At 44.1% G+C, this 17652-nt stretch overlaps 1 protein-coding gene and 1 long non-coding RNA gene across 2 annotated transcripts; one reads left to right on the top strand and one right to left on the bottom strand.

Annotated features, from left to right (window-relative positions):
* Positions 1–6751: 6751 nt before the first annotated feature.
* LOC116903191 lies at positions 6752–7390 on the bottom strand. Its single transcript, XR_004388258.1, has 2 exons — positions 7342–7390; positions 6752–7187 (listed from the first exon to the last, which is right to left on the bottom strand). It is a non-coding gene; the product is annotated as an uncharacterized LOC116903191 (long non-coding RNA).
* Positions 7391–7426: 36 nt separating this feature from the next.
* Positions 7427–16680, top strand: Gabarapl1 (GABA type A receptor associated protein like 1). Its single transcript, XM_032905567.1, has 4 exons — positions 7427–7783; positions 11740–11818; positions 12761–12879; positions 15452–16680. Exons 1-4 carry the CDS (start codon positions 7694–7696, stop codon positions 15515–15517), a joined length of 354 nt encoding a protein of 117 aa, XP_032761458.1. The 5' UTR covers positions 7427–7693; the 3' UTR covers positions 15518–16680.
* Positions 16681–17652: the final 972 nt, after the last annotated feature.

Below are 17652 nucleotides of genomic sequence, written 5' to 3'. Positions count from 1 at the left end.
GAATCGGGCTATGGGTGGGCATCTCTCTATGGAGGGTGAGCAAGCAGACACACAGATGCTCCGTTGTCGTCTGTCTCTGGTCCAGGTCTGGGTACCAAAGACTCTTATATGCATAAAACTCTACCATTCTTATTAGACGGTCAACTTGGTAGACATAACAGTTGTAGATCAGAGTTTAGAAAGAAAGCAAACAGCACATTGCTTAGCAGAGTGTGGAGATCATGAGTTTTGCTTACCTACTTCTTGGTTAAAATGCATCAGCTAGAACGTAATAAAGAGGCCAGAATGGAAAACCTGACCTTGACCAAGCAGAGTAGGAAAATAACTTTACGGGTTGTTCCAGAAGCATCAAGTGTTAACTGTGGAAAATATTTGACTTGCTGTGTCTGAGTAATGTTGGCTATCCTCCATCTGTTGGCACATACACCTTGAACAACCCAGAATTTCACCATTCCCCACCCCGGAATTCCTCATAATTTTAATGTTTGAAAAGGGTTCCAGGAAAGCAAGTGTCCAAACTTCAAGATGAGAAATAATAAAATTTTAAATAACAAATGAGCAATAGACGGATAGTTTCTGTGACAGATAAAGACCTAAAAATTAATAACAATAGTAAATAAGAAAATAGTAGATATTCTGAGTGTGACCTAGGAGGAATGAATCCCAGAAGAGAAGTCGGAATTGGTTTTTGTAAAGATAATAAATGTGACCAATAAATACTCTGGACTTTGCCCTGCATTAGATGACAAAAAATATTTGAAGAAGGAGAAAGGATAGCATTACCTTGTTGAATGTGTTCCTCATAAAAAGATGAATAGAAGAAAGGAAATACGGAAGTGGCATGGCCACCCCAAAGCACCGCTGCTTTAGTGTATATGATGAAATCTCAGAGTTCTGAGTGGAGCAGAGCAAATTAAAGGCTCTTCTCTGTGTTTCAGCTTCTGGGTGTTCACCTGTGAATGCTCATGCTGTCCTTATTCCTGCTTATGTATGGCTCTGGTGCTCCAAGAATCTTGACTGCTCAGGAATTCCATTTATATATAAAAAGTGTCTCTACCCAACGGCCTGGGGTGGAGGTTGGTGGTGTGGGTGGTGGTGAGGGTAGGGACAATGGGCGCGGGGCAGGGGGGCAGAGGACTTAGGGAGTTGAGAGCTGTTCCTTATACTTGACTACTGGCCCTCTTTAATTATGATGACTTTGCAAGTGTAAAGTTGAGCTATTCTCTCCTCCAGGCAGCAGTACATACAAAAAAGGTGAATATGGGCCCACTTGGAAGGAGACAAATATTATCAAGAGACAATTAATTTCGATTAGAACAGTATAGTGGAGAGCAGGAAAAAGATCGTAATGGTTAAAATTCTGAAACCAGGCTTTCAGTGTTAAAATCCTTGCTCTGTCCTATAATCTCTGTCCCAGTGTTGAGAGAGCCGCTTGATCATTCTGGGTTCCAGTTTCTTCATTGATGATTAAAGAGTGACACCATGTGTATGCCTGCATTTCATTACCACAGGAACATAATGCCGATCCAACCAACAAACTGATGTATGAGTAGTAACACATCCATAATGTTAGTCACTTGCGTTGTCAAGGAGACGCCCGCCCCCTCCCCCTCCATTACTCTGTTCTGTTTCTTTTATCCTTGTCTTTTCCTTCCTTGGCTGCCTTCCGTACCCTGGGACTGTTTTCCTGAAAAAGTGTGTGCGAGAAGGAAACACTTGGATGACCTCCATGCCCCCAATGTCCTGACCAACCTCCACACTTAGAGACTAGCTTGGCCTGATATGAAATTCTAGGAAGAAGATTATTTCCTTTAGATTTTAAAGGCACAGTTGGGTTTAGAAGAACTGTATCGTTTTTTCTGCTCTTTCTGTGACTCATCATGCATGTCAGACCTTTGGTGAGGATCCCCTGCCTCCCATACCCACTCTGTCCTACTGTTAAACTTTGTGGGCTGTTTCTCTACTTTTCCTCTAACACTCCTGGCTTTTTTTTACCCCTTTATGCATTTATGTTTGTCAGATATTTTTTTCTGGTGCATTTTCTGTGTTTATAATCAATTATCTTCATTTCCTGGAGGTGGTATTTTCTATTTCTTTGAGGTTCTGTCTATTTCTTGAGGTTATTAATAGTACTTTTAATTTTTTTTTAAATTTATTCTGGATGTTTTTAATCTACTTGAATGCCCTTTAAAAACCCTCCAAGTTGTTTTTCGTTCATTGTACAATAGTTGATAGTTTGTTAGTTTTGGCATAGGGGAAAGTGGGGTTCAATAGAAGTCTGAGAAAGGCTGCTGGGAAACGAGGAGCGAAGCTTATTAGAAACAATTTAGTACCATGGGCAACAGAAGAGTGGTGGGGTCCTTGAAAAAAGAAATCAGAGCCCATGGGGCAAACATGGAAACAGGTGCTTATTAAGGCTTTCAGGGAATCAGGGAGGTTTCACAGGATAAGCCCTTGGCTAAATCCTCTGATTCCCAGACAAGAGGCAAGGGAGAGGTTGTGGAACAGGAAGTAAGATCCTGGCACAAATGTGGCAGTGTCTGTTAGAGAGGGACTCACAGACAATGTCTCAGTGGAATACCTGTCTTTTTTCTCTGCAAGGAGGAAGGCTGCTGTCTCAGTCATTGTCACTGTGTTTGTTTAACACTACTCTGGTACATTTCAACTGAAGAATATCTAAAGATATAGCCAACCACCAGAGGGCAGCTCCTCAAATGGTTCAAAGAAACCCCAAAATGCTCAGAAGAGTTCAGAGACAAACAGGAAAGCAAAGCCCGAAGTTCACCGATCAAGAAGATACTTACCAAAGGTCAGATTTTCTGAAAATTCTAAACAGGGTCCAAAGTCAGTTCTCAGTTTCACCAAGTGGAGGTAAAAGCAGCCAATGGTGAAGTGGAAAGAAAGCATCCCTGAAGGAAAATACTTCAGCAACTACAGTGAATGTCTATTCCTCCTCTTTGGGCCCAGCTGTGAGTGGCCAGTACCACAGGTGTGTCTTTGGTCCTCTATAGATGTCATTTTGTTATCAACTTGGGGTCACAACCTTTGCCCCAAGTCAGGTCTGGTGGCCCATCCTCAACAACCAATTAAAAAAGCCAAGTCAATAGCAGAAGACAGAGAAAGGAGCTTTATTCAAAGTGGCCACATTGGAAAAGAGGCACTGAGAGCTCCAGCAAACCCCTCAGGTTGGGTCTTCAGAGTCCTGAAGTAAGAGGGCCAAGATATGTACATCTCTTGAGTCTCAGTTGCCTGTGGTCCTCCACATCACCACCATTAGATTGGGTTTAGAATCATGGGAGGCCATGAAACAAGTTGTTGGAACTGTTTGAAATCCGACCATCTTATAAATTCTTCTAGTTAATGCCTTTTCTTTCTCCCAGCTTGAGACTCCTGAGGAAATTTCCATGGGGGGGGGGATAATTGTTTCAATAGTCTGAAAGATGGAGAGACTAATGTCTCTTTAGAATAGCTTCGTTTCTGCCAGGCTGTTTCCAGTGTGTTCTCATTGCTGAAGTGGCCTGTAGTTGCTCTGGGGCAATTAAGACAGAGGAGTGATGCCTCCTGGGGTATCCAAACAATTGGAGAGTAATGGATCCACTCGTCTGAGGATCAGCCTGGTCTGACTGAGGCTTTTACTCTGGCTAGAGATCCTGTTCGCCTGTGAGGGACAGCTTCTCCAGTAGGGGTGCTACTTAAAATCAGGAACCCAAATACCATTAGGACTCTCTTAAAACCTCTCTCTACCCATGTCTACATTATCATTCTCAGTGGTGTCTGTCTCCCTTATCTGGTGTCTACCCGAGACGTTCTGGTTCTTCCAAATCCATTTGCTGATTAACTCCCTACTCCCTCCTGCCATTCACCAAGATAGTGGTATTGAGAGGTGAGGCCTTTGGGAAATGATCAAGTCCTGAGGGCAATGCCTTAATAATGGGGATCAGTGCCTTTACAAAAAAGAGGCTGCACAGAGAGCTTGCATCCTGTCCTTGGGCACCACCTCCTAACTTTCAGGATGTTCTACAGTATCTGAAGACAGCAGTATCAGCTGTGAAGGAAGGGCTCAGGAACCTGTGAGAATACTGCATCCCGACTGTGATAGTGACCTTTGTGCAAAATCTGAAACACGACTATGGAGGAGCAGAGAAGAACACCATGGTCACTGTTTAATAATCCAACTTCTTTTCTAAGGATCTGGACTTTCTTCTAAAGACTACAACAGGCACAAGTGAAGGGATATGACGTTGTGACCCTGTGAAAACTCCTGCTAATATGTTTATTTTGGCACTCGTGTCCCTCTTTGCCCCACCCACAGGTGATGAAAACAAGACTGAACACCATTAGGAGTGGGTGTGGATAAAAATGGTGGCTTTAAGGCACATGTGCGAGCCTTTTATGTCTCCCCTGCACTGAGCTACTGTCTTCAATACGAGGAGAACTGTGTGCAAAACAGTGAGGCTGCAGCTGTCACCTCCTGGTGCAGAACGTGTGAGCTGCAGAGAGCTCAACTCACTGCGTCCACGGAGGAGACTTTAGGGTCAAGAAAGGTTCCTGGCACAGGAATCAACCAGTCTTAGTCAGATGATCTTTGGTATTTGTTTTGTAGGTAACGTTCACTTAAAAGTTAACCAAGCAATACAAAACAGGACAAAACCCCTTTCTTTTTTTTAAAAGTTCAAGCTGAACAAGCAAGTTTTCTGATGTTTGGTAGTAATTTATGTCTAGTTACAGCTAGACCAATACTCCAATTCTGGCTTTTATTCATTGACATACACATAGTAATAGAAAATATAAATAGAAAAATAAAACTTAACTTTGTATTCAGTTTCAATTTCTTTTTTTTTTTTTAAACGTCTACGGGTTCTTCACAGTCTTTTTTTTTTTAGATTTATTTATTTATTTATTTATTTATTTATTTATTATATATAAGTACACTGTAGCTGTCTTCAGACACACCAGAAGAGTTGCATCAGATCTCATTACAGATGGTTATGAGCCACCATGTGGTTGCTGGGATTTGAACTCAGGACCTCTGGGAGAACACTCAGTGCTCTTAACCACTGAGCCATCTCTCCAGCCCTCAGTTTCAATTTCTAATGACTGGGGAAGATGAGGAGATGCGTTTGAGAGGTATGTAACTCTGGGTATAAACTCTTGGAAGAACTACCTAATCGGGGAGGTGCTGATGATTTTAAGATGCAGTGGGTGACATGACTTCAGAGGTGAAGTGCAGTTTGCTTCCCAATAGGAAGAAAACACCTGAAGTGGTGGGCAGACTGCCTGTGCTTACACTGTTTTGAGATGCTCTCCATGACTGAATATGCATAAAAAACCCCAAAAGTTCCAAACCTGAAAAACCAGAACAGTACAAGAAACATTTGGAGTGGCTATATGAGAAAACGTGCTCCTTTCATACTGCCTTTTGTCTGGTTGAAGAAAGCAACTTGAAGATATTTTTATCTGATTGAATGTCAGTTTATAAATGTACCTCTGTACAACATTTTAAGGAGCCTTCTGAGAATTAATAGTCAAGTTGTGAAAATAGATACGTTTTGAATTTTTATATGATTTGTTTCTATTTTTTTTGTGTGTGTGTGTGTGACTGTTCTGCCTCATGTATTTCTGTGTACCATGTGCATGCAGTATGCAGTAGAGGTCCGAGGAGGGTATTAGATCCCTGGGAACTGGAGTTTCTGAGCTGTCATGTGGGTGATGGAAATCAAACCCTGGTCCTCAGGAGGGGCAGCCAGTGGCCTTAACCACTGAACCATCTCTCTAGCTCCCAACATATTTTGCATTCTAATGTAAACTACTAATGCTTTAAAATTCCTCCAAGCTGATTACCCAGCATTTTATCTTTTGTTTTTCATGTACTGTATACATTATGAGTGGACTGAAGAACTGTCTTTCAATTAGCTAAGACTGTACATCTATAAAAAGCTGAAGGTTACTCAGAAAAACAACACTATTACCATTTTAATCCCCAGATCTGTCTCAACTGGTTGTAAAATTCTCTTCTGAAAGACTTAATTGTATATGAGTCAAAGGTAAAAAATGAGTAGCTGGGCAATAAACTATTTTCATTTTGAGAATAAAACCTGAAAATAATTAAGATAATCATGACAATATTATATATCAACTCATATGTCTTTATATGTAGGAAAGATTGCTAGGAGGAAACCAAGAAGTGGCCTATGGATTTCAGTTTCTTGTTTTGCCAGTTAAATTCAGCTCATTTTATTTTGCAAGGTTTTTAAGGATTAGTCACTAAGATTTTATATATATATATATATATATATACAGATATTTATATATAAATCTTGATATATACATATATATTCATATATAAATATATAAATACACACACACACACACACACACACACACACACACACACACACACACATATATATATATATAAAATCAGGCAACACGGTTGCTTGCCCGGTACCATTCAGTAGTCATTCTATTTCCACAGCACAAGCTATTCTTGACCTCTATCTCTGATGCTCCCAAGATAAAGGTCTGGAGTTACTGCCAGTAGGATCAGAAGGCTGACCCAGCATCCAAAAAGTCTAAGATGGAAACCCGGTATGCCAGAGGGGCCTGGTCTGACTCTCTCTGTACCACTGAGGGTCTTCTAACAGCACGCCAGTCAGAGTTTTTGGTGCCCATAAGGCCTTTTCATCAGGACAACTACCCTGCAGATGATACCCACCCTCAAGGAAAGTATTGTTGGGGAGACAGACACCTAAATTGTTTGACGTCTGTATTTTCAAGAATCCAGCAACCACACTTCTGGACGAACCTTATAAAATGAATGGAATCATCTCTCCTTGAACGTGATTAGAAGTCCAGTGTTCATCGCTGGCATTGCTTCTCCTAACCTTGATGACTTCACGTTCTTCACCCTTCTTCAAATCCATGAGTCACGCTGTGTTTATGTTGTCTCAGAATCAATCCCAGCACAGAACCAAACGCAAGGACGCCAGTCAGGAGGAGCTGAGGCAGAGAAGGCAGGCCAGCCGTGGGTGCTAGACAAAGGTCAAAATGCAAGCACAGGACATTTCAGCCTGGGTTACAAATCTCGTGACAACTGGCGCTTTTCCAACACCCGACTCCTGATTGCATCGCTCTGGAAACAGCTGGATTTTCTTCCTCTGTGTTTGTTTTGGGCATCAAGCAAGAGACTTGAAGGGGAGGGAAGAAGACATTTGTTAGAACCTTCTTTGGATTAACAAATTACCTTTAATGTCTATTCTCAAAAATAAAAACCCGACTAAACGATTTCTACGTTTCGGCAGAGTGGTTTAGGAAAAGCTTAGGCGAAAAGAACACACATACATATAAACAATGCCTCTGTCCACCCCGATCCGCAGGTCCTTCGCGCCGGGGGGCGGGGCGGGGGTGGGGCGTCGTGATGTCACAGCACCGCCCTGGTGTTTTTGTGTTCCCTGCTCTTGGGAAAAGCCATCCCATTTCTTTACCTGGTGGTCCTTTACCTTCAGGCCCGGAGATCTCCAGGTCCCTCTCTGGACGTTTGGTCACGTAGTGCGGCGACCAGAGCGTGGGAGCTGACGCGGGTGGAGCGATTGTGATAAGGCTGACATTGACTGGGGGTGGCCAGACGGGAGACGCGGTCAACAGCGCGCGCAGCAGGCCCCGTCCGGGGAGCCCCTACATCCTGCGATCCATCATGAAGTTCCAGTATAAGGAGGACCACCCCTTCGAATATCGGAAAAAGGAAGGTGAAAAAATAAGGAAGAAATACCCGGACAGGGTGCCGGTGAGTGGGGGCTGGGAGGGAGAGGGCAAGCTTGGGGAGTTTGGGAGCTGGTTTCCCTGGAGCTGCCCCGTAGTCTGGGGATGGCGGGTGGCCCTGGGGCCGGAGGGTCATCTGAATCACGTATTCTTGACCAGTTTTGACAAGCTTGTATCCCCGGGGCCTGTGCCCACTTTTGGCATCCTGAAAGCGCAGCGTGCGCGTGGTGGGTGAGTCAGCAAGATTCAGCACCCGTGGAGGTTGGGATGTGCGCGTGGCGGGGCCAGTGTGTGCGGGGGCGACTGGTTGGGGTCCCAGTTAGGATATGTTTATAGAAAATGCAGCCCAACCCTGGAGCAGCAGGTGAGCCTTGTGCCCATCCATGTCTGTCCAATGGTTCTTCATGAATCCGAGTTTCGTCCTCATTTCCTTAAGCGTAGGAGGAAAAAGACGTGAGAAGCCCCTAGATTCTGCCCTGCGTTTTCTTAGAATGGGGGGTGGCACCACCAGGCGGGGCCCCCGCAAACAAGGTCATGCTCTGCGTCACAGCCAACCTGCCTCCTCCTTATTGTCTCCTGGGCCATGTGCGGATAAAGAAAGGTCCGTGCTCTGTACTGTGATGGGTGGGCCGGTGGATCTCAAGAGCCAGGACTGAGAAACGTTTCCTCTATGAAATATACCCCTATTTAAGCGGCTAAAACCTAGTTCATGCACTGCGAAGGAAAATACTAAGGGAGTCTTCAGCATCCGGGTGTTTTTCACTTTACCCCCTCCCCCGCCCACTTGGTATTTTTTTTTCCTCCTCTTTTGAAGGCTGCGCAGCAGAATTGGGAGCAAAGGATGACATGGCTGTTAAATATGGTGGATAGATGAGCAGGGACTTTTAAAAATCGTTCTCTTTATCTGTACAGGCAATGATGTTTATTAGATTAGCGTTCCTCTAACTTTGAAAGGTAAAAGAGCTGTGTTAAACTGCTAAATTTTTTTTGATACATAAGTAATAGGGGGAGGGGCTTCTTCCTTGTTCTTTATCTCAGCCTGGACTACTAGAAGAAATGAAGGCTCAACAAGAGAAAGTCCTCAGCCCCATTTTCTACCTTCAGCCCCATTTTCTATAAGGAAGAAGAGAGTTAACTATTTCACCATTCTCCAGAAATTACATATACACGGGTCTGCCAGAAATGGCTGGGAATACTCCAGTTATGCCTTCTTACTACATAGTTCTTTGCATGGACTTCCCCGTGGAGGATTGATTTAAAAATTTCTCTCAATCTGTCAACCCCACTTAGTATTTTAAATTTACACGTGGACCGCATAGCTGGCAGCACTTGAATGTCTTGTCTGCATACTCACCGACTCTAGTCACAGCCTTAAAATCCCTGTGCTACAGACGTGTTCTGAAGCATAGGGCAGTGAAGTCACCACCCAAAGGTTTGACATTGCTGGCTGGAAGAGGAGAATTCCAGCCCTGACCGTCATGCTTCAGGGCTGTCAGAGTCCTTGGCCTTCAGGGTTTTGATGTTTGTTTTGTCCAGTTTGTACTAGAGCGAGGTGAACCACAATTAAGTGTACATCTTAGAAGATCAAACCCTAGAAGTAGGTTATCACTTGCTGCCATCTGGAGTTCAGATGGTAGTCAGTGCCAGCCAGGAAACTTAAGTGAATGTGTCTACCCATTATTCAGAACATCAGAAATACGAGCTGTGGCCGGTAACTGTTTTCAAATTCCGAGAAAACCTCCATACTTCTTCAAGGCAGAGGCCCCTCTCGGTCAATTGGTTAAAGCACTCACCCAGAATATTGCAGTCTCTCTGTAGTCTCTTGCTCATGACTTGATGTTGAATGTTTTACTTCATTGATAATTTGTAAACCTTCACTCAGATCTCATGGAACCTCTGGATTTCACCCCCAGATGGTGCCTCCCAGTCTGAGAGGTTCTCAACCTCTCATTGGGTTGAGACAGAACTCTGCTAAATGGCAGAGATTTGAGTGGGGGTCGGGGCAACACTGGAGTTGGAACCCTTTGTCTGGTTTCTTCTCCACCTCTGGGTTGTAACAGGACTTTGCATGCCTTGGGCACTGTGCTGAATCTTACTATGTTCAGGTTTTTACAGAAAAGCCATTACGTTTCTAAGGCAGTCTGACTCACGAGTTAAACCTGGCCTCAGGATTGTGCGTGGGCCTCAGGAGAAGGGATCATGGGATATTGAAATAATAGTGTTGGAAACCTGTAACAGCAGGAACTACTGGACACACTATTTTTAAACATGTGTAAACAGTCTTACGGTGTCTGAGCCACGGCTACAGAAAACAATTCCCCTCTCCTTTTGGTAGGAGGTACCAGGTCTCAGAGTTCCTGTGGTGGAATACCAGGGCTACCTGCTTCCTGTGCTCTGTTGTTTGTAAACTGCGTTCTTCCCTTTTTCCCTTTTGGTTTATTTGTTTTTCAAGTTCCTTTCTATTTAATTTGAAGCTTTAGATTCATGCCTGTCTGCCCAAGCATTTTCTTGTACTTATTTGTGTGGCTTTTGGTGATGGGTGTGTGTGTGTGTGTGTGTGTGTGTGTGTGTGTGTGTGTCTTGATGAAGCTCAGAGAGGTCAGAAGGTCAGAAAGATGCTGACGGTCACACAGCTTCTAGGGATACTTGTCCAGTGTCTGTTTCTGCTTCTTTGCTTTTTGGTGTTTCCCATTTCTTATATCTAAAATGAGTTTTTCAAAACAAGGAGTCAAATCTGAATATCCTTGTAAGATGTTTTCTGAGCAAATATATAAACATCATCTAAGATTTTTGTGTGTCTTTTTCTTTGTTACGAAATGCGTGATCTTTAAAAATGTTATGAAAATATTTAATGCGGGCATCGAAAATCCCTTAAAATGCTCACACAGTTAATAATGGGGAATAATTTAGTGCATTATTCTCAGAAAGTGTCACTCATTATAAGAATTCATAGTAGTTTTCACTTAGCAATGGACACTTTTTTGCAAAGATTGAAATCTGAGCCATATTATGTGTGTGTGTGTGTGTGTGTGTGTGTGTGTGTGTGTGTGTGTGTATATGTGTGTGTGTGTGTTAGTCATCACTGTAGCAGTGTCTGATGCAGTCAACTTCTATAGGGCAAGAAGGCTATTGGCTTCAGAAGCCTTTGTCCATGCTCTTAGTTGGCCCCATTCTTTGGGCTGGTGCTGAGTCCAGACTATCATGGTAGAAGCACATGCGAAGACAAGATGGGGATCAGTCTTCAGGTTTAGCTCAGTGACCTAAAATTCCCATGAAGCCCAACCCCTTAAAGTTTCCACCACTTGTTCATAGCACCAAGGCAGGAGCATGTTTTAAACAAAGTAGCCTTTGGAAGGCAGTGGCGTTCTAAACTATAATGTTGTGTCTATAACAAATGGCATCGCCTCCTCTGTGTGTGTTCACATGTGTGAGTGAGCATGTGTATGATTGTGTGCATGTGTGTGGAGGCCAGATGTTGATACCTTGTACTATTATTCTTGCTTACTCTTCACCTTACTCAGTATGAACCCAGAGCTGGCCACTTCAATTAGTCCAGACAGACAGCTTGCCCAGGGATCCCCAGTTTCTGCCTTCCCAGCATGGGGACTGCATATCCACTGGGCACTCACTCGGATTTTAGGGATCAGAACTCAGTCTTCACACTTTGATAGAGAGAGCGTTTATGACGGCTTCATCTCCTGGGTCCATAATGGTATTTTAGAGGAAGAATCAAACTAATAGACCATCAGACACATCTTAGAAACACAGAACATCTTTTCAATTCTCTTAATAAAATATTATAGGGTAAATATCTTTTACAGTCCTTTATAGGTAATTTGTAATTACTTAAGCTTAAGGAGTATTTGAAGTGGGAACTAAAAATGACATTGAATCTAAACCGTGTGGGTAAATTTCAGGTGTGGAAGGAAAAAGATAATACTAGGGTCTCCAGGTTTCACCCCCACCCTCCTGTTCTTTTAGGTCATCGTGGAGAAGGCTCCTAAAGCCAGGGTCCCAGATCTGGATAAGAGGAAGTACCTCGTGCCCTCCGACCTCACTGGTAATGGCCTTTCCCTCTTCTGACCCTTCATTTCAGGAAAGCATTCTTGATCTTTAGGTCTAAGTTGGTGACTATGCATAGGTTGTCAGCTTGTGTAGGTTGTGACTATGTATGGCTCTCTTCCGAGACCTGGCCAGTGTGGATAGACACACTCTGTCCTCCTGTTTCCAGTTCTGTTTGGTATTTCCCAATGCCATACTCAAGTGCCTTAGTCATGGAGACCCAGGAAAGCAGCAGTTCCTGGTACCCTGAGGTCGATCGATTTGTACCAGCACCAGCCGTGTCTTGGGACGATCACATTTCAGAGATTTATATCTAAATGCTTTATCTTTAAATGTGTTTCTGTTTGAGGGATGAAAACGGCAAATGCTAGCCTACCTTTTGTTTTGAATTATACACATTTAGACTTTACCTTGTTCTTAAAGAAGTACCAGGTGCTTACAGGATGCCCCAGAAAGATTCTTTTAGACACAGCGCTCATGCATTTGTCAGCCTCCCAGAAATGTCATTGTTTGCAGAGAGAAGTTGCATGGGCTCACTGCCCTGACACTTGCCCCCATGGTTCTGGGAGGGCCGGAGTCCAGTGGTTCTCTTTCTGTTGTTAGCTCTCAAAGTGCAAATGTGTTGGAAAGGAATCAGGGGTCCATTTTGAAGGGAATGCTTGGATCTACCTCATATTCCCCCACAGTAGACATTAGGCTGGAAGAATTTGCTAATAATGTTGAGTCTGAAGGTGGATAAGGAGGAAGGAAAGGAGGCAGTCCCACTGCGGTAGGTCAGGCATTGTACAGGCCTCCATTTATATTTTGCCACTAAGGCTCTTAGACAGTATTTGGGTCTGAAAAGCTTGTACTTACACAATGGATTTTTGTCTTGTTTTCTGAGATTTCTCCTACTAATCCTTTTTCATTTCTTGCCCTGCTCTCTGTTTCCTTCCTGTAGTTGGCCAGTTCTACTTCTTAATCCGGAAGAGGATCCACCTGAGACCTGAGGACGCCTTATTCTTCTTTGTCAACAACACTATCCCTCCCACCAGTGCTACCATGGGACAGCTGTATGAGGTAATGGTCTTGGTCACAATACCCAGCAGCCTGGTGTCCCCTAGCTCTGGTTCCAGGGTTTGTTAAACGCCTGGGAAGTAGGGCAGGAGGTGTTATTTATGGGTATCCTCTTACACGCAGCAGTGTGAAGCTAGGAGATTAGATACCCCTTGTCCTTTAGTGACTGAGCACCTACTCGATTTAATCTTTTGAAATCTCTCTAGTCTTGCCTGACTGTAATACTTTATTGCCGGCTCCAGTGGTTCTTGATAGCAAATCATCACTGGTACCCGTCATTCTGTTGCTTTCTCTGGAAGCATAATTTGTCAGTGAACAGTGCACTCCGTCCCCTGCCTGTCAGCCGTCCACATCTAGCAATAGATGGAGAAAAGAAACACCAGCAACGTTTGGCTCCTTTTCCACGTGAACCTGGAGCCCTGTCTTTACAGTTAGTTCCCACATAAACTGTCAAGATTTGGCCAATGATAGTCACATCTGGAAGCTCTCTTTCTAGAACAAACCAAAGACCTCCAGGAGTTGCTGTTATCTGAGTACAGGGAATGCATCAAAATGTAAGGTTAAGATAGAGTCTGATTTTAGAAAAGCTGTAGTAAGGACTTCATATACAAATAATGTGATCTAAGATGGCAACTATACTACCCCTTGAACGATGTCACATAGATGTCACATAAGAAACTGGCTTCCCATTGTGCCTCGGTAGTTAGTCAGATGCATATCTAGTAACCCCTGGTCTAGCCCTTATTCCATAGCATATATTCCCCATGAGTATGTGTGTCAGTAGGTGTATTGTGGTATCTATGCTTTCCTTGCTAGTGTGAGGAGTTCTTTGTGTGTGTGTGTGTGTGTGTGTGTGTGTGTGTGTGTGTGTGTGTGTTGCTTGCAAGTGTATATGTATATGTGCAGGCAGGTGGACCTCAGAGGACAATTTCAGGGTATTTCATCAAGAACACCGCATGCCTCTGTTGAGACAAGGTCTCTCATTGGCTTAGAGCAAACCACTGGGCTGACCTGACAGGCCACTGTGCCCCAGGAATCTTTCTTACCTCCCCAGTGCTGGAGTTACAAGCACACAGTATCATGCATGCCCTTTTTATCTGGGTTTTGGGAATTGAACTCAGGTCCCCTGGGCTCGCAAGGCAAGCCTTTTACTGATTGACCCATCCCTCCATTCTCTCCCCCCCTTAAGAATTTTTTTCAAAGTAAGAATTATTTCCCAATATTTTGTTTGTGAAAGCTTTAAAAACGTGCCAAAAACTTGCAAGAATTTTACTGGTAGTACCAGGCGGCTTACCAGGGCTCTACAGCTCACATGGTGTGCTATACTTGTGTTTTGACATTTAATTCATTTATCCATCCTTGTTTGTTTTTGAAGATTTATTTTTTGTTTTGTTTCACTTTGGGTCTCTGAAATGGGGTCTTGACAGGAAGCTCTGGCTGGCTTGGAATTTGCCAGGTAGCCCCGGCTGGCTTCAAACTTTAGTGTTCCTACCTCAGACTCTCACATGCTGGGATTACAGGTGTACATGATTGCATCCCAGCTGGGTTTTGTTGTTGTTGTTGTTGTTGTTTTTGTTTTTTGGTATTTTTTGCAGTGTCTTTATTAGCATACATTCATTATATAAATTAGTTTTATTACTTATTATGTTCTCAAACTTGTACATATTTCAATCACATTTACCCCCAACCCTCACCCTGTCTCTTTCTCCTCTCAGTCTTCATTAACTCAGTGAATGTCATTAGTGTTATTTACAGGAGAGCAGTTTGTTTACAGAAGCATGGACACCTTTCCAGTGTCTATACTACTGTAGAAGATGAGTCCTTGTTCCCATCAACCATCAATCATAGATCCTCAGGAAGGGGGGGGGGGCCTCAGAACCCGCTCCCAATCATGATGGAATGTTGCTGATAGGCCCAATTTTGTGGAGAAGCAGTATAAATCAGTCAAAGCTGCTTGTGAGTTCAGGATTACAACAGCCATCTCATGCCTAGGAGCCAGCATTCCACACCTCTCCTCACCCTTCCTTGGAGTCTTGCATTCATTCTTCTTCCCTGAGTGTTGGACGGGGTAATTTAGATGAACCGTGGTGTGATGTGTGGCCAGGCATTAAGTAATCCTGTATTGTCCGTACTTTGACCAATTATTAGGCTCTGTAGTCACTGCTGACCGCTGAAAAAAGGAAATGCCTGTGACTAAAGCTGACTGTAGAATGATTTTTTTTCTAAGAGCGAGGCTTACTCTGGTTATTTTTTCGCTATTGGTAAGATATGTTCTCTATGAACACTTGAGTTTGTGAAGTCAGAACTCAATGTGTAGTTGATAACCTCTTATTCTTTGTTCCTTTTGTTGTTGTTTGTTTTCCCTTTTCCCTAGTGCTAAAACTTGAACCCAGGGCCCCACAGATTTGAGGCAAGTGCTTTACCACTGGGCTGCACCCTAAAGTCCTGTTCTATACTTTAAATGGGAAATAATGCTGACCTCCATGCCTCCTTTACAAGGTCGTTTCAGGCTCACAATCATTATAAACATGACTGTTTAAAACTCTCTGAATTGTCTTCTTGTCTCCTCTTTTAGGACAACCACGAGGAAGACTATTTTCTGTATGTGGCCTACAGTGATGAAAGTGTCTATGGGAAATGAGGCAGAAGCCCAGCAGATGGGAGCACCTGGACTTGGGGGTAGGGGAGGGGTGCGTGTGGGACTTGGGGAACCAGAGGGAGGGCTCCCAACCATGGAGGAGACGCAAGGTGAAGACATCAGGAAACATCACACCGCACACGCTGTCGTCTTTTATTCACGAGCTCAATTGTTACTTTTTCTCTGCTTCCCCAGCCCAGGAAGAACTTGTGTTGGATTGGCTGTGAGAGCGGGATGGGGACGACACGATCCACAGCCTTGCTGTGAGCTTTCTTTCGTGTAGTTTCATCAGAGGTTTGGGAGGGGGCAGGTGACCGATAGAGAAGAAGACAGTTCAGCAGCAACTCTCGTCACTTTGGGCAGAGGTTTGACTTTGTGGCATTTGTACAAGCCACCAGGCAAAGGGGGAAAGAATGCTGTAGGGAACCATACCTAAGGGACCAAAAGATACCCACTGTTACTGAAGCATTTCGACCTTTGACCTCTGCCCCAATTCCTTCCTCTCCTAGTCCTTTTCCTCCGCCCAGGTGTCATAGCACCGCCCCAGTTGTGGCAGTAGACATTCGCACGGACATTTAGATGGAGTCCTCTTGGAAAATAGGGCTGTTCGGAATGTGGTTATGATTGCCAGCAGTTTGGATGGCGTTAAAGTGGAGTTCAGGGTTGAACATGTCCCGCTCTTCTTCCCACAAGAACCTTGGACTTTCAGGAGCCTCAGGATCAGTCCTCTAGCATTTCCTTCACCTTTCTCATGGACAGGGACAGCGTGTCTGTGTATGGAGGGTCGGGGTTACAAGGTAAGCTAGGTCACACACCTGCCGCTCGTCCTCCCCCTGCTGCAGTCTCTTAGGTCTCACACGCACTGGAATGCAAAGCGATGGCCAGCTGTCTCCCTCCGCGGCATCTGCTATCCAGAGAAGATGGAACGAGGGGCGCCAGAGTTTCATGGGGGCTTTACTCATTCATTTCATTTAGGGACTCTGTTGGGGGGGAGGGGCAGGAATCGCATTCACACATGACATTTCAATTCATCTCTACAAATGAAGAGCGTCCTCCCTGTTGGGAGCTATCTGTATGTTCGCTTTGTCGGCATCAGGTTCTGGGACTTTGAAGTCAATTGCTGTCAGGCCAGGGAAATAAAATAATTGCTTACCTTAAAAAATCTACCTGGATCCAGAATTGTTGCCTTTTTTATTTTAAAGAACTTGAGGTGGGAGTCGGGTCAGCAGTGGCTGCTTTCATGGGTGAGATGTATATATGTTCATTTCGCTGCTACCCGTGGGTGGATGTTATAGTGTATTGTTCCCTGTGCCTGGTATGTAAGTGCCGGATCGCTGCTTCATGCGTTCTCAAAGCTAAAGTCTGCCTGCCTCACAGGGTGTGCTAATTGGAGATGTAAATGTCTAGTCCATGTCCCAGATTTGACTGGCAGCCATGCTGGCAGTTCAACATGAGCAGGTGCCCCAGAACATTCTGCTGAGCCTTCAGATCTGCTGTTTGGGGCTTTGCTGTGAGGCCTAAACACAACTTATTCTCTCTAATACGGTTCACAAGATGTTGACATCTTCCAAAGCAGGAGACCGCACATGTCTCCTCGCCGTGTGTGGGTCTTTGATTAAGTCAGGAAGCGTATCATGGAGGTCAAACAGCCAGGATATGAACCCTCAGTCCCATTTTTAACCCTCTGATCTCTTGGCAACTCCACACCTAGGTGATGGCTTCCTCTTTATGTTTAGGGAATATGATCGGGTCACCAGAAAGGAATTAGGAAGCCATAGAAGATCTATGCCAGGATTCTACCAACAGTCAAACTTCCCACTGAAGTGATGGACAAAATCCAGTTAGGATTGAGATTAAAAAGGGGAAGACAGCCTGAACACAGCTCTGAAAACAACAAAAACATGTATTTCTTTTTTAAGATACTGGAAATGCTTTGAAAAGTTTCCCATGGAGTAGTGAAAATGGATGCCCGTGGTTACCAAAACGGGAATGTGCGATTACCTGACAGAGTCAAGTGGAGCCTAATGCTTGAAATGCTGAGATGAAAACCACACTGAAACTATTACCCACTACCCAGGAATAAGACTGAATGTTTGAAAAGACGCACCCAGCAGAGCCTCTGTCCTCTGGGCTCATCT

Source organism: Rattus rattus, chromosome 6, assembly GCF_011064425.1.
Source record: "Rattus rattus isolate New Zealand chromosome 6, Rrattus_CSIRO_v1, whole genome shotgun sequence".
NCBI classification, from domain to species: Eukaryota; Metazoa; Chordata; class Mammalia; order Rodentia; family Muridae; genus Rattus; species Rattus rattus.
Note: the sequence above shows the minus strand (reverse complement) of the source record. Positions and strands in the feature narration are given on the sequence as shown.